Here is a 15,944-nt window from a genome sequence, read left to right on the forward strand (position 1 = left end):
TCAGCTGGATAACATTTGTAAAGATCCTAGTAGGAAGGGTGTGATTTTTAAAAATATATATAATTGTTTTCTTTTAAGCAGAACTTTGTATATAAGACCTTCTTAGCCAGATGCATCACTGTGTCAGGGAAGATTAGGATTGTTAGACTAGGAAAGCAAAGACAAGGGCAGGGGAGAACTAAAGGCTAATTGGTTACCCTGAAGTCCAGTTTGTATGGAAAAGGCAGATTAAATGCATGATCGTTTTCTTTTTTCTAAAACAATTTCAAAATAATGAGTTCATTCGTTCTTACCCATCAACAGCGACCAGTCGAGTTACTTTAGAATCATTATGAACTTATAGATATAATCATATTTGATACGTTTGAAACAATTGCAATTGTTATCAATTTTTGGTGCTCAGATTGGTCTATCCTTGTCTAGTGGGAGCTATTTGAATTGATTCCTTAGTCTTCCTGACACAAGAAGTGGTTGATAGCTTCCTTTATTTCTGTAAATATTTATAAATAAAATGAAACAATGTCTGGGATTTGCTTTAAAATGATGGCACGGGGAAAGGGGATTTGGATGAAATATGATTGACCGTGAGTTGATAGTTGTTCAAGCTGGGTGATGGCCCCATTGGAGGTTTATTATTACTATTCTCTTATATTTGTAAATGTCTGGAATCTTCCAAAATAAAAAATATTTTAAAAGTTCACACTATGACTTCCAGAATAGGACCTTAAATCCTTAGCAAGACAATAGTCTTAAATGCCTGGCTTTGGTGGGAGAAAAAGAGATTTCTAATTTCTCCAGGCTGCTCTTGACTTATCAAGAGGAAGTGCAGAGGTCTGAGTATAAAGTTTTACCCAAAGTCAAAGGTAGTGAGTTTTCCAGATATGACCAACATTCCTCCTAGACCCAGGAAAGCATGAAGAAACCCTCTCTAAGTGGAAAACAAGAGGAGAGTGGATGGTAAAGAGAGCAGAAAACATTTGATGAAAGGTTTCTCCTGGTGGGTATCTCTTGGCAGTTCTGGTGGTGATCGCAGGGCCGGGTAAAAGTGGCTTCCCGCAGTAACCCGTCTGCCTTACCTTCGCCCACTCTCTGGCCCAGATTCTTGCCTCCAGTCCCCAACAAGCCTGGCTCAACTTCTTGTGGTGGGGGGATCTTGCTTTCCTGACAGGGCAGGAAAAAGCACTGGGCTTGGAGTCCAGAGGCCAGCATACGAACGCTGACTATGGCTCAAAATGACAATGTCTTGGGTCTCAGTTTCATCACCCACGAAATTAAAGGTCCGACTGCAAGACTAAAGATCCTTCCTTCAGTGTCCCGGCCAGCCAAACCAGAGACCTCGGAAACTCTGGGCCTGAACATACAACCCTGCAGGCCTTCTTGCCTTTTCACTGATCGTCTTTGCTGCCATTACACATTACATGGCCTCCTAAATGTGTGACTGCTGTCACTTTTTGCAGATAATTGGAGAGGAGGGGCCCAGCAGAGATGACCCTAAAGTTGGCAACACTTTCAGGCTTTGGTAATCAGGCGCGTCACCGTCCTGTACGACTTCTCCTCTCCGTCCTTGCTCGCCTGCAAATCCTGACCCCCGTCCCCACTGCAGAGAAATCTGCGAAGGGACGGCTGCCGGCGTCGCCTCTGCGCCCAGGAGGCGTGGAGCAGAGAGCGCGGGAGCAGAGCGCCCTGCGGCCACGCTCCCCGTGCGGAGGCGAGAGGGAGGGGCCGGAGGGGGCCCGGCAGCACCAGAGGCGGCGCGCGGGGCTCGCGGCGGCTCAGTCTCCTCCCCAGCCCAGCCCCGGACGGCGAGAGCGGCAGCGAGTGCGAGCCGCGGCCCGGGCCTCGGAGCGAGGAGGCGGAGGGCCGGAGAAAGCGGAGGACCGGAGCGGCGGGCCGCGCTCGGGCCCCCGCCGTGTGCGCGTTCTCCTGGCGGATCCCGGTAAGTGCGGGCGGTCGAGCCCCGGCCAGCCGCCAGGCTTGGTGGCCGCAGTGGTCGTTGTCCCCGTATCCCGGTTGCGCGCATCCCGCTGCAGGCTCACAGGTAGCTCCGCGGTGGACGTGGTGCCCCAGGCCCCGAAAGGAGTTAGCCAACTCTCTCCGCTCCCGGGCGGGGTTTCCGAGCCCCGACTTCTCCCACCCCAACCGACCCTGCTTCCGGCTCGGGTTAGGGGGCGCGGGGCAGGGCCTGCAGTCGGGGAAGGCGCAAAGAGGGGCGCTCCCCTTCCCCACCTACTCACCAACGATTCAGGAAGATGCCGGCCAAGCCCCTCAAACTGCATCCCAGCCTCTGGCTCGCTAGTGGGGCGTCTGTCCTTCAGTTTTATTTTCCTATGAACCCACCAGGGAAAGTTTGGGACCACACACGGCGAAGTTGGGGCGCGGCTGGGGGTGCACTTCGCCGGCGGAGCGGTGGGTTTTGCAGGTCGAGCCGGGCTCAGGCTGGAGCCGATAGCGCACCCTGGGAGTTGAGTCTGTCCCTGACGTTTGCCCCGGCCCAGCACTGTGACAATCCCATGAGCGCAGTGAGTCGCTTAATCAATCGTTCACGCTAAGCATAGACATCTGTCAGGCCAGCCGGGAATCTCTGTGCTGGGTTAGGTTTATCTCAGGAGTAACAGCATCTCAGCCTGGTTTCATTTGGGCTCCCTCTGCAAACCTGAGTTCCAGCTAATCTCAGTGTGTCACTGGCTTGTGTTTAATTAGCTTATTTTACACCTGAGATGATCTCAGCGAATGCCTCTAAAATGAAATCGTTGATACAAGAAAAAACCAAAACCCCCAAACAAAACTGTTTTTTAAAGAAAATTAAAAAGGGGAACCTTCGGAATATCAGCTGTCATGTGTGGATATTTTACCCTTCTCTGTGGGGACAGAGAATGAAAACTGCTTGGGTATCTAACCTACTAGAGAGTCAGTGTCGGGGCTATTTTTTGGCAGATTTTGTGGACAGAGGTATCACTGCAACTTGCATATTGTTTATGAAATACACATTTGATGTCTTGAAATAGCCTACTTGTTGGAAGTTGTTTGATTTACTAAATTGTCTATTTTAAATACGATTAAAGTTTGTTTTTTAAAATAAGCTTTAGCTGAATGCAGTGTCTAGATATTTAGGGAAGACAGTTTGTTCATGTCATCCGAACATTCTTTTGTAAACTTAAATTTTTAAAGGGCTACTTTTCTGCATTTGCTATAGGAGGGGCGTTCCATGAAAAATAGGATCCTGAGATCTTTACGTGTGCAGGAAAAGACTGCTGTCTCCTCCAACACTCAGCCCTTTCCAAGTGATAGATTAATCAGAAAAGTGTGCCTGCAACTGGAATTATGTAATTGTACCAAAAGAAAAGACAGTGGTTTGGGTTGTCAAATACGTAGATAATTCTAAAGGAAGTAATACCTTTTTTAGCCCTGGGAGGTTATTTGTTACATGAGTTAAGGTGGGATAAACATAGATTTCCATCTACATCTGTAAAATTTTTGTATTTAACAGACACAAATACATAGTCTACGTCTAACATTGGATTTACCAAAATGTTTGCCTTTGTACATACACTAAGTGCCTAGTATGTGTCACGTCCTACTCTTAATGCTTCATGTATTTTAACTCATCCTCAAAGCAGCACTTGGTGGTAGGTGCTGCAATTGTCCTAATTTTTGAAATGGGGAAACTGAGGCACAGAAAAATTAAGGAACTTAACCCAAGGTCACATGGCTGTAGGATAGGATTTTTTCATATCTGCCAAGTTGTTTTGTAAAAAAGACATGATTTTACGATTCACATATCCTTGTTTTTATTTTTATTTAAGCATAAATGTTGGAAATATTTCATGTGAAGCCTAAGAATCCCTAATTGTGGAAGCACCCCACAAGCACTGTTAACTGTAAAGTGAGGAAAAGTATGAAAGAACCATCTGGTTGAGTGTACAATTTGAAGACCACCACATCCACCAGAAGACCCAGGATGGATCTGCACCAAAGCACCACCACCATCTCTTTCCTCGAGAAATGGTGTTCAGATAAGTCACCGTCTGGCTGCAGGAGACATTATAATGTCAGAAAAAAACTGAAGTTGATTAGAATCTTAGGCCTTTTCATGGGCCTGGTAGCCATTAGCACTGTTCCGTTTTCAATCAGTGCCTTTTCTGAGACAGAGACACAGAGCACAGGAGAGGCCAGTGGTGCAAGTGGCCCCAGGGTAGCACACGATTACCGTCAAAGAACACTCTTAGATTTAAATGACAAGATTCGAGATTATACTCCACAGCCACCTGTTTCTCAGGAAGGCAAATCTGAGAATAGTACAGATCATGCCCAAGGAGACTACCCAAGAGACATCTTTTCCCTCGAGCAGCGAAGAAAAGGTGCCATCATTCTCCATGTCATTGGAATGATCTACATGTTCATAGCCTTAGCCATTGTCTGCGATGAGTTCTTTGTTCCCTCTTTGACTGTCATCACTGAAAAACTGGGCATCTCTGATGATGTGGCTGGAGCCACCTTTATGGCTGCCGGGGGGTCAGCCCCAGAACTTTTCACGTCTCTCATAGGGGTATTTATCGCTCACAGCAATGTTGGCATTGGCACAATCGTGGGCTCAGCGGTGTTCAACATCCTCTTTGTCATTGGCATGTGTGCTCTGTTTTCCAGAGAAATCTTAAACCTGACATGGTGGCCACTCTTTCGGGATGTGTCCTTCTACATCATTGACTTGATCATGCTGATCATATTTTTCCTGGATAACTTTATCATGTGGTGGGAAAGCTTGCTTCTCTTAACAGCTTACTTTGGCTATGTGGTTTTCATGAAATTCAACGTCCAAGTAGAAAGATGGGTGAAGCAAATGATAAACCGCAACAAAGTCGTCAAGGTGACAGCACCAGAGGCCCAAGCAAAGGTAGGTGGTGGTGGTGGTTTATTTAATGTCTTCTTGACCGTAGCTCTGAACTCTTATGTTTTTTAGATCTGCCACTTTTTAATGGGATGGTGTTTGGGGCTGTAATGGATAGCAGGGTGCTTTATGCATTTCTTTGACAGCCAGACCAACATGACAGTGGAAAAAATAATTTGGGGGGTATTCTGGGGAATGTCTACTAAGTTCTCAAGCTACTTGCCTCAGAGTAAAACAGTTATAAATATAGGTTACATAAGCTTCTCAGAACAGGCTCAGCAGTTATTTGTCTCTTATTTTCTTATTTTTGTGAGCCGTTTTATTTTCATGGGAAAGTGTGTGTGTGTGCCTTGAAAGTTGCAGGGCTTTTTCTATTTAAATGAACATGTGACAGTTATCAAGAACCATCTCTTTAAAGGTGCTTAGCGAAGAAAGTTTGTTTGTGTCAGCAGAGTTGGACCTTTAAGTCAGCAGCCTAGGGCCTAGCAGGACTGGTCGTTAGAATGGGTCATGGCCATTCTTCTTGATCCACACAATAGTGCTTCAGACGATTCGACCAGGCACGGATCGGGATATGTGAAAGAGTCAGTGGCAAGCCATGCTGCCTGCCTCTGTAGCTTGAGGGCCCATTTTGCACGCCATGATAAACATGACCCAAAATATTTTTTATGGTAGGATTTGAGGGAGTCTTAATGACATTTTAGTGGCCATCCTACCACTTAGGTAGCAAGCAAGTTGGTAAAGAGCTTAGAAGAAATCGATCTGCAAAAATATAGATTAATTATTAAAAATAATCCATGGGCCACATCAATAAAATTTTCTGTTAAGTAGAGTAATGCCATTCTGATCTATATCCTAACATTGGAATGTCGTCTCGGAATGTGATTTTAAACAGTGAAACAAAATACATACGCAGACTTTTCATACTTGCATCTGGGGAAATTCTCATGTATGCAAAAAACAGATGTTGAGTGGAGGGTGAGATGTTTTGTCCAGATGAAGAAAAAAATGGTATTAATTTAGCATAATTCCTTTATGTTCAAGTTTGATGACCATCCATCATTTTTGTAGCAGCTGTGAAATAGAAGCAAACCCCAACAAAAAAAACCACTAGTAATGTTTCTATTTATTCCATGCAAAAAAGAAATGTTTTATACTGTATTTTTTCTAACGTATCACTCAGTGTATGGTTGTTTGTTAGAAACTGTAGTAAAAAAAAAAAATCATGGCAAATAAGCATTCAGATGTGATACTGAGTCTGTATCCTTGAGGGCATAAGACAGGGTCATCACTGGAGCCCAGTCCCTGATCTAATTTTGTAGCCCAAAGGATGATCCCTCAAGCCATCTCCTCAAGACTGACTACAAGTTTGGGTGGTTTGCATTAGTCGTCTATGTGTGTATTCCAATTAGAATGCTGAACAGTTGCCAAGGGAAAGGCCTGTTTTTTAGAGGCAAGGGAATGATTTGGTGTCTTATAAATATCCTGGGCCCATCAAAGGTAAAAAGTCTTTTTGAGAACTCAGTACTTTTTCATGTTGGTACGCCGAAGTGGAACTTCATTAACTTAGGCACAGACTCGGCTAAAGGTTATGTTGGCAACGTGTATGAAAAAGGAATTTTCAGAGCAGTCCAATGGTGTATTGAAGATTGCAGGGGGATTTTGTCTTCTGCTAGAGAGGAAGGAGGTGGTTTTGTGCATTTAGTAATAACCTTTTAAATATGGTTTACAGACGGCTTTTAATAAATTATAAGTCACTCATTAAGTCAGCTTTTGCAGGATTTTTACCTACTATATTAGGTGACATGTCATTTTAATGGTAATTTAAAAGTCAATAACTTAGGCTGGCATTCCTTAAAGTTATTACTCATATCCATAATTTTTGCTATGCTTAATATTGTGCATTTTTAAAATTTTGGAATTCTGGATTTACCTAATTAAAAAAGAAAGCAAATTATATTCATGACTATATCTCCTGTTTCTGATTTACCTCCAAAATATGTTCATTGTATTATTTTCCTTTGAGCACCAAATAGCTTTAGTTTATTCCACTTAATCATTATTATTTATTTTGTCATTCAGTAACTAGATTGAACTATAAATTATCATGGGACCAGAATTTTTTAACATAGCTAAGTCTTGTTCGGTATGCTGGAACACAGATATTTTTAGGTGGAACAGTACATAATGATGTGTGATTTCCTTTAGGAAATTTTACCTTGCCAATTTCACTTTTGAATAATTGTTGGAAGAAATTTTTTTCAGCAGTTGGTCTTTATCAGATGTCTGACTTCAGAATCTTATGGAGATTTTGCTCTCTAAGCACTGAACATGTGAGCACTGAACATCCCTCAAGGAGGGATGAGTCTTTGAGCTTGGCTGTCTTGTTCTCTGATCTGCAAAGTCGATTTCTGACTGTATACTCCACCTTTCCTACCTAAGTCAGTGCTTCTAACATCATCAGAACACTCAGAAAAAGACCCCAAGCCAAAGACAGCCCTCAGTGGAGTCTTCCTAGAGAGGAATGTGCTGTACAAGAGTTTAGGAAGCAAAATACTAAGCATATTTTTAGGCAAAGCTACCTCATTGTCTTAATTGCACAATTATGGAATAGGGGAGTATGGGAAAGTGGAGGAAGCATATTTTAGATATTTTTATACAAGTCATCAATGGTTCTTACTAAAAACTCATCAGTTCTGCTGGGCTGTAGACAGTGAAATATCTTTGAAACTGCTGCCTTCACGGACCAGTTGAAAATCTTAATTTGGTTTCATTATTGATGATGGTGCAACTGTGGAGCATGAAAAAATAGAAAATACAAACATTTTTCTCATATTTAAAGTAATAGTTTCCCATTTTATTTAACTGTTCCACTGGTGTTTGGTTTTTTAATTTGATATTTTTATTGTGTCTTTTAGTGATAATATTATTGTTTAAAAAAAACGTCGTGTAGGGGCTTCCCTGGTGGCGCAGTGGTTGGGGGTCCGCCTGCTGATGCGGGGGGCGCGGGTTCATGCCCCGGTCCGGGAGGATCCTGCGTGCCGCGGAGCGGCTGGGCCCGTGGGCCATGGCCGCGGGGCCTGCGCGTCCGGAGCCTGTGCTCCGCAACGGGAGAGGCCACAGCGGTGGGAGGCCCGCGTGCCACAAAAAAACCCAAAAAACAAAACAAAACAAAACAAAAAAATGTCGTGTAGTGTCATGACATGGTAAGGAGATCCTGGGCTTTGATTCAGGGAAGAAAGGTGTTAGCCCAGGTGTATAATAAGACTTGTGACCTCAGAGAAGTCACATAAACTTACTGAGCCTCATTTTCCTAATTAGGAAAATGAAAATAATAATACCTACTTCATAAAGTTGGGAAAATTACTAAATGAAGAAATGAGTGTTAAGCAGCTAACATAGTCCTTGGCAAATGTGGGTTGTTCAGTAAGTGTTAGTTCCTTTCCTTTCATCTTTTGTTCTTAAATGAAAAGTGAATCAGGATAAATTATTTCAAATTTGAGAATTTCAAAATATTCCTTGAAGATTGTAGTTCATGCCAGTGAATCACTGAGTTCAGCGGGCTGTTGTCTCCCTTAGGGGCATGTGATATTTGTCATATTATAATATTTATAAGCCTAATTTCATATACAATGAACATATGCAGGGAAGATATTATTATAAACTCCAAGGAAACCTTCAAATGCCTTTGTTGTCCTGAAAGTTTATTTTGTAGACTGTGGTTTAGAAATATCTATACTAAGCAGAGATTTTTGTTTTAAGGGTATTTTTATTTATAAATGATTGGGACTGTCTTCCAAAAACCTCTCCATAGCTGGTTAGGAATTAATTTGAATCCTGCAGGATGTGAAGCAGTGGAGTTTCAGGGCATCTGGCATGTTTTGCAGTGTGCCTGGCCTGCCTGCTGAGGTCCCCTGCTGAGGTCCCCTGATCTGCTATGGTGCTAGGCTGTCATTGGCCTAGAAAGCAGCTGTCCATGGTATTTAACTTCTTCTTAGACTTGGCACTGTAATCTGACAGCAAGTCAGCCCAGTTCAAATGAAGGGAATGGTCTAAATAAAGATGCTTAAAGCTGGATAGTTGAAGGCAGGCTCCTTAGTAATTTAGGTGTGCCTTGCTTTATTCATTTTGTGTGCTCCTGAAAAGTTGCTTGCCAACAGACTGTTTGCAATGCAAATTGTTATTAATGATCATGGGAAAATCGAAATTGAAACAATATTATAAATATTCTTCATAAAGTGAAGTATTTCTAGTAAGATGCTAAACCATAAACAATTATATAAATACAAATGTATAGTCCCAAGCCTTCTTAAGGCAAAGAATATGTTATAAATTCAACCTTTGTTTCCCCTCCATACCTAGTACGTAAATTAGTAAAATTAATGTACAGATTTCAAGGAAGGTAAGGTGAGATCGTCCTTATAGTGAGTAAGTACTACTTGAGAGACTTGGAAACTCTCTGTCCTCAAAAGAAAGAAAATATAGGCACTAAAATTCTTGACTAGATGCCTGTGATTGTAGCATTCTTTTGAGTTCCTGGACCCAATTCAAACGTGTAGGGGTTGGGTAGGGTGCTTCCCTCACAACACCAAGAAATTTTCAGACACCAGCAGGGTGTCCAAGAATTTAACTCAATTCTGACACTGTCCACCCAGAGAGAACATCAGTTTTCCACAAGTTAAGGGTTCAGTCCTACAAGACTGCCCCCACTCCCCATGCAGGTCACAAGTCCAGGTTGTTACCTGTAGTTCTGACCGACTGGCTGTAAGTCAGAGGTTCCAGTGACCCCCTCCTCGGGTTCAATGAATTTGCCAGAGGATCTCTCAAAACTAAGAGAAACATTTTACTCACTAGATCGCTGGTTTATTATAAAAGGATGTAACTCAGGAGCAGCTGGCTGGAAGAGACGCCTAGGGTGAGGCACGGGGAAAGGCATGGAGCTTCCGTGCCCTCTCCAGGCACCACTCTCCCAGCACCTCCAGGTGTTCACCAACTCTGAACTCTGCCATTTTGGGGGGTTTTATGGAGGCTTCATTACGTGGGTATGGTTGATTAAATCACTGGCCACTGGCAATTGATTTGACCTCCAGCCCCTCTCTCCTCAGTCCCACCCTTTAATCACACAGTTGGCTCCACTGGCAACCAGCCCCCATCCTTAGGTGCTTTCCTAAAGTTGCCTCATTAACATAACAAACGACACCTTTATCACTCTCCACACTTAGGAAATTCCAGGGGTTTTGAGAGCCACGAGCCCAGAACTGTGAACCAAGACCAAATATATATGAGAAATATATTTTGGTCATCTGAATGACCAAATATATATATTTCCTATAAATCACAGTATCACAAGTCTGTTTGTTGATCTAGGGATACAGCATGGTGCTATTTTCCTTGTTTTGTCTCCCTCTACTTATGTTAAAAGCAAACCCTTCAGTTACTGCATGATTCAAAGAGTGAAGGAGGCACTTTGAGAGACTCAGAAAGCCCAGTGGATTTTAATACACAGAGGGCAGATTGCCCATGGCTGTTCCCCTAGCTACTCTTGTTCCTCCAGCGAGAGATGACCTAAACTTTGTGAATCCTGGCAATGTTGAGAGCGAGGACTTATCACCACTTCCCTTCCTGTCTCCTTTCTTCCTCTCTCCTTTTTGCCTCCCTTCTCCCCTTTTTTTCCCTAGAACCAGATAATTTGTATTTTAACTTTAACAAAGAATGAGATTGTTAAGTTACTCCACGATGAGTCAAGGACATCTGTGTGGATTTGACTGGTTTAGTTTCTTCATTCTTCCATTTTCAACCTTTTGTTTTAGGTAAGTCTCTAGTAAACAGAGTAAAGCAGCATTTTGTTTAATTCAGTTTGACAATCATTATCTTTTAGCTGGAAAGTTTAGTTTATTTACATTGATTGTGATCACTATTACATTTGGATTCTTTTCTATCATGCTATTTTAAACTTTCTATTTTTTATAACTTTTTTTTGCTTTTTTTTTGGATTGATTTTTTTCTAAATCTGCTTTTCCCATTAGTAGTTTGGAATTTATACATCCTATTTCTAGTCTTTCAGTGTTTACCCTAAAATTTTTAATGCATATATTTAACTCGATAGAGTGTAAAGCTAATATCTTTACACTCATGCTAAACATCTTAAGGGCCTTAGAACGTTTTAACTCAGTCTCCTGTCCCCCAATGTAAATGATTTGAAGTCTACAATTTAAGTTCTACCTTGATGTTTTATAACAGCTTTATTGAGGTATAATCTTCACTTTTTAAATCCTACAAATTAGACATTATGCCATCAATGTTTTTAGATGTATCCACATTTTTACCAGTTTTTCTCCTCATTTCTTTTCTCATATCAGACCTTTTCTCTATGACTTTTTCTTGTACTGACTTACATTCTTTATAAGTTCCTTTAGCAAGAATCTGTTAATAGTATCTGCTCCTGATTTTTATTTGCTTACAGATCTATTTTACTTTTGTTCTTGAAGGATAGCTTTGGTGGGTAGAAAGTTATTTTCTCATTCCACTTTGAAATAATAATTCTACTGTCTCTGACTTCCACTTTTGCCATTGAAAAGACTGCTGCTGGTGTGAATGTTGCTCCTTTGTAAGAAGTTTGTCTCTTCTCTTTGACTACTTTATAAGGTTTTCTCTTCGTTTTTGGTGTTCAGCATTTTCCTGATGCCATGACAGGTGTGATTTTCTCACTTAATTATCCCCTATTTGTGATTCATTAGACTTCCTGAATTTGAGGATTAGTGCCTTCCATCAATTTGGCCTCTACCTCATTCTTCCCATAATCTTCTAGAATTCTGATTGGATATATGTTATACCATCTCAACCTGTTCTTCATGTCTTTTAACTACTCATCTTTTTCTGTGTTCTTCTTGCTGATCATTTCTTTATATCTGCTTTCTACTTTCTAGTTTTCTCTTCAATTTTGTCTAACCTGCTCTGGTGCTCATCTGTTTAGTTTCTAATTGTAATTATTATATTTTTCATTTCTAGGTTTTGTGGCTCCTTTTCACCACTGTCAGGTTGATTTTCACTGTTTCTTCTTCTTCTATTATTTAATGCCTTCTTTTATTTTTCTAAACATGTTAAGTATATTTATATTTATAGTTCATAATTGGTATTTCTAGTATCAGTATCCTTGCAGGTCTAGTTGTGTTGTTTTATGTTTCATGTGGGGTTGCTTTCTTATGTATTTAGTGATTTCTTTTAAAACTTTGAACTCATATTTCTTGGAACTTGACCTGTAGGGAGTCACTGAGGCCTCTGTTCTAAGTGTATCCCAACAGAAAGGACTTGTTTGCTCTTCTGTCAAGTTCCCGGGAGCCCATCCAACCTGGAACCATTCTAACCTAAATGTCTGACTTTTTTCTACCCATGTAGTGTGAATTCAGACTCCAAAGCCAAGAGTGAGGCTGTGCTTAGAAATTCTCAAGGGAGACTCTTTTTTCTTGCTCTTTTTTTCAGTACCGCTCAAAACTAAGGCCAAAATAGGCACATTCTACTATTTCCCTTCGGTAGGCAGATTTTTTTTCCTTATTCACCCACTAAGAGTGTCCACCCTTCAGGGTTTCTAGCTTATTGGGAGTGGAGGCCCCTGAAGTACCTCCTCTCTATCAGGCCTCATGTTTGTAGCTTCCACAATCCTAGTTTCTGACCACTGGGGAATGGCAAATACCTCAGAGGCAAAGCAACACAGACCCCTCTGGATTTGTGCTTAGTCGGTGTTCTAGGTTCTAAGAAATCCCTGCTTCCTCACTAATATAGTTGGGTAATTTTAAAATATATCAAAGAATATAGTATCCAATAATTTGAGGTGTATATAGTGAAAATGGTTTCTCTGAATGTTTAATCATCATACTGCCAAAAATTATGTTTTAGACTTTGGATTTGTCAAATGATAATGCATATAACAAGGGATGATAATATGTATTTTAATTGTATACTTTCAGAATATTTAATATAGCCTGACGTTGTAATAAAACTCCTTATCAACAGATCCTACCAATGGCAAATTTTGAGTCAAATCAAATGTAAAAGGCAATTCTAAGAGAAAGTTTAAATTGTAGATTTGCCTTTTAAATAATATTTTTACCAGATACTTAAAGTAATATATTCATTGTACAAGATTATAAAAACACATCAAAATACAAAAAAAAATTTAAATAGCCTATAATCTCTCCATTGCACCATCCAGAAATAACTATGAACATTTTTGCATTTATTCTTCCAGACTTTCACTCACACACACGCACACACACACACATGCACATATGTACCTATATATCTAAATAAGTTTGAATCATATTGGATATGCACAACTTTAAACTTGTATTGAATATATACCATTTTAACTTTTTAACTTGGTTTATTATGAGCATTTCCTCAGATCATTAACTTTTTCAAAATGGTTATTCACTGTTTAGCATTATCATAAAATAGAAAGTTATTTTCATATTATATTTCACTACTATAAAAAATGCTACAGCCAGCAGCCTTACACATGAATTTTTGATTTTGGAGAAGCAGAAATTCTGGAACAAAGTTTATGAGCTTTTTAAAGTTTCTGCTAGGTTGCTACATCCTTGGTAGTGTTGACTATTATCATTTTTAATGTTTTCCAATTTCATAGGTGAAACAACATTACATTGTTTTAATTTGCATTTCGTTGATTAATTGGGAGGTTGAAAATATGTTTTTTGAGAATTCAAATTTTCATTTATAGATTGCCAATTTCCTATGTGTCTTTTGCGTCATTTTTAAAGTTTGCTGTGATGACTCAAAAATCTCTTACAAACATATGCTGAGAAACCCTAACTTTAGCTCTCATACTTCCCCACATTTCCACACCTAAATCAAGGCAGGAAGTTGTTGCAATTTTTGTTTTAAAGGATGAATTATTCTAAAGAAGGAGGCCTTGTGACCCAGGAGTTAAGAAATGATGTTCCCAAGGGACGAGGTGTGCCCCCCCCCCAACCACGTGACTTTGGTGGATCCTGTACGTCCTAGGACCCTATCTCCAAATCTGGAAAATGGGAGATTTGACCCACATGACCTAAAAGATTACTTTAGCTTGTCATTTCTGTCCTCAGAGGCTCTCATCCTTACTATGTGGAATACTCTAACCATGCCAAACTAAAATCTAACACATTTACCTAAAACAGAAGACCAGATTCTCACCATACCCACAGCACCAAACTCTTTTCCTAACCCGGCTTACCTGTAGTATTTTCGCTTAAATGATTTAATTGACTTGGCTAAACAGTAATTTTTATTTAAGCATGTTTTGGGAGGCAGTTCTTCCATACAGACAGGAGAACAACTTGCACAGGAGAAAATCATTTAAAGTTTACTGCAGGACTCTACACCTCCTCAGCTTTGTGGCTTCTGGCAGTGGAAACCCTCAGTGGCAGCTGCATGTGTGTCCCTGGATCACTGGTCTCTGCTGGTCTCTCCAAAGTCGAGAGAAGAGAGAGATCTGAAAACTGGATGCGTGCTTAATACCCGATCTTTACCACATCGACGTTCTGAAACAGGTACCATCTCCACTGATAGATCAGGAACCTGAGGACCAGAAAACATAAATAATTGCCTGAGGTCCAAATTTAGTGGTAAACTGCATTTGAACTTGGGTCTGTCTGACTCCTAAATGCATTCTAGTTTTCTTGTTGCTTCCTACTGGACAGTTGGGAATAAAGACAAAGCAAACCTCCAAATTAGGTGCACCTTTCATATTAGGCTGTGTTAAGTCAGTGACTTTTAAATATTTTTTACCATGACCCCCACTAAAAAATACATTTTACATCTCAATTCAGTATATACACATACCCATGCACATACACATACATATGTATATGTTTACATATACATATAAAAATAAAATCTAAGTGTGAGGCATATATATATATATAGTATTTTCTACTCTGTTAAAAATGCTAGTTTCAACCCTAAAATAATTTCATGACCCACCAATGGATTGTGACCTAAGTTTAAAAAAAATAGTATTTTTAGAAATTCCTTTTTCCTCCTTCATCCTCTTAGTGGGGCTGCCCTTCAAGGCTATGCTAACGTACTGCACAAGGGCATCTGTCTGACCAAGGCGGCAAATAGGGACAGAAATCCAGACATCACTCTACTGGACAAGCTGTGTGCTTTGGTGTGGGACTGTGGCTGCCCAGGGGAAAGGGTGCCTTTTCTTAATTCCACAAAGGTGCCCTTTAAGCTGGTGGTGGCTTTGCTTCTTACCCTCTGGCTCTGACAGAGACTGATTGCAGGTAAGGAAGGTGCAGATCAAAGCATGATGTGCTCCCTGAGCCTCGACTCCTCCTTGGTTCCCAATGAGCTTGTCATCGGGTGGGAAAGAAATGTGGATGAAACAGGGAGATACGGAGTCAGAAAGAAGCAGAACCTTGCCAAGAAGGCTGACGCTGCATTTCAATTAGGTTGGTTACCTTTTTATGAAGGATTGGATTTGTAAACCAAATGATGCAGACACGGTTCTTGTCCTGGTAAAAGCTGATGGGTTTGGAAAGGGTCTGGGCACCAGACTATATTAATGCCATGTTTATAGCTTTAAAGGATGCACTCAGAATCCTGCAGTGGCAGGAACCAAGCCTGGAGAGATGGAGTCCCTTTCATCCCACACACTGGCAGTCTAACCCTAGTCCAGGTACTTTGCCCCAAGTGTCTCCTCTGAAAATGAAGGGGTTAGTTTATCTCCAGGGTCCCCACCAGCTCTGATAATTCTGTGCCTCTGTGTTAATGGGAGAGAAACAAATATATGTCTCTAATTATGGACTGACCAACAGAAGAGGTGGTCAGGTAATGAAGCCCTGAACTTACTACCTTCAGAGTACTTTTCCAGTTAAGAAGACCAATTAAAGGAGACTAGTTCCTTTGAAGGGGTAATGCAGGCTTCCTCACCTGTGCACAGGACGTTCCTAGAAAGGGTCAAAGTTGCTGGTGCTCTGTACTTTCTCTTTTACTGCTTGATGGACATTGAGCTGGGCAAGGAGGTTGCAAGTAGAAATAGAGGTTTCCCCTTCAG

At 41.0% G+C, this 15,944-nt stretch overlaps 1 protein-coding gene across 1 annotated transcript in view; it reads left to right on the forward strand.

Moving 5' to 3' along the window:
* Positions 1–1,848: 1,848 nt before the first annotated feature.
* The window catches only part of SLC24A2 (solute carrier family 24 member 2), a 245,936-nt gene continuing 231,840 nt past the window's right edge, over positions 1,849–15,944 (forward strand). Inside the window, exons 1-2 of the mRNA XM_081237450.1 lie at positions 1,849–1,936; positions 3,804–4,891. Coding sequence (XP_081093576.1) covers positions 3,959–4,891 — 933 coding nt within the window. The 5' untranslated portion in view covers positions 1,849–1,936; positions 3,804–3,958. The remainder of the gene's footprint in view (positions 1,937–3,803; positions 4,892–15,944) is intronic.

Source organism: Mesoplodon bidens (assembly GCF_964165515.1).
Source record: "Mesoplodon bidens genome assembly, chromosome: 6".
Lineage (NCBI taxonomy): Eukaryota > Metazoa > Chordata > Mammalia > Artiodactyla > Ziphiidae > Mesoplodon > Mesoplodon bidens.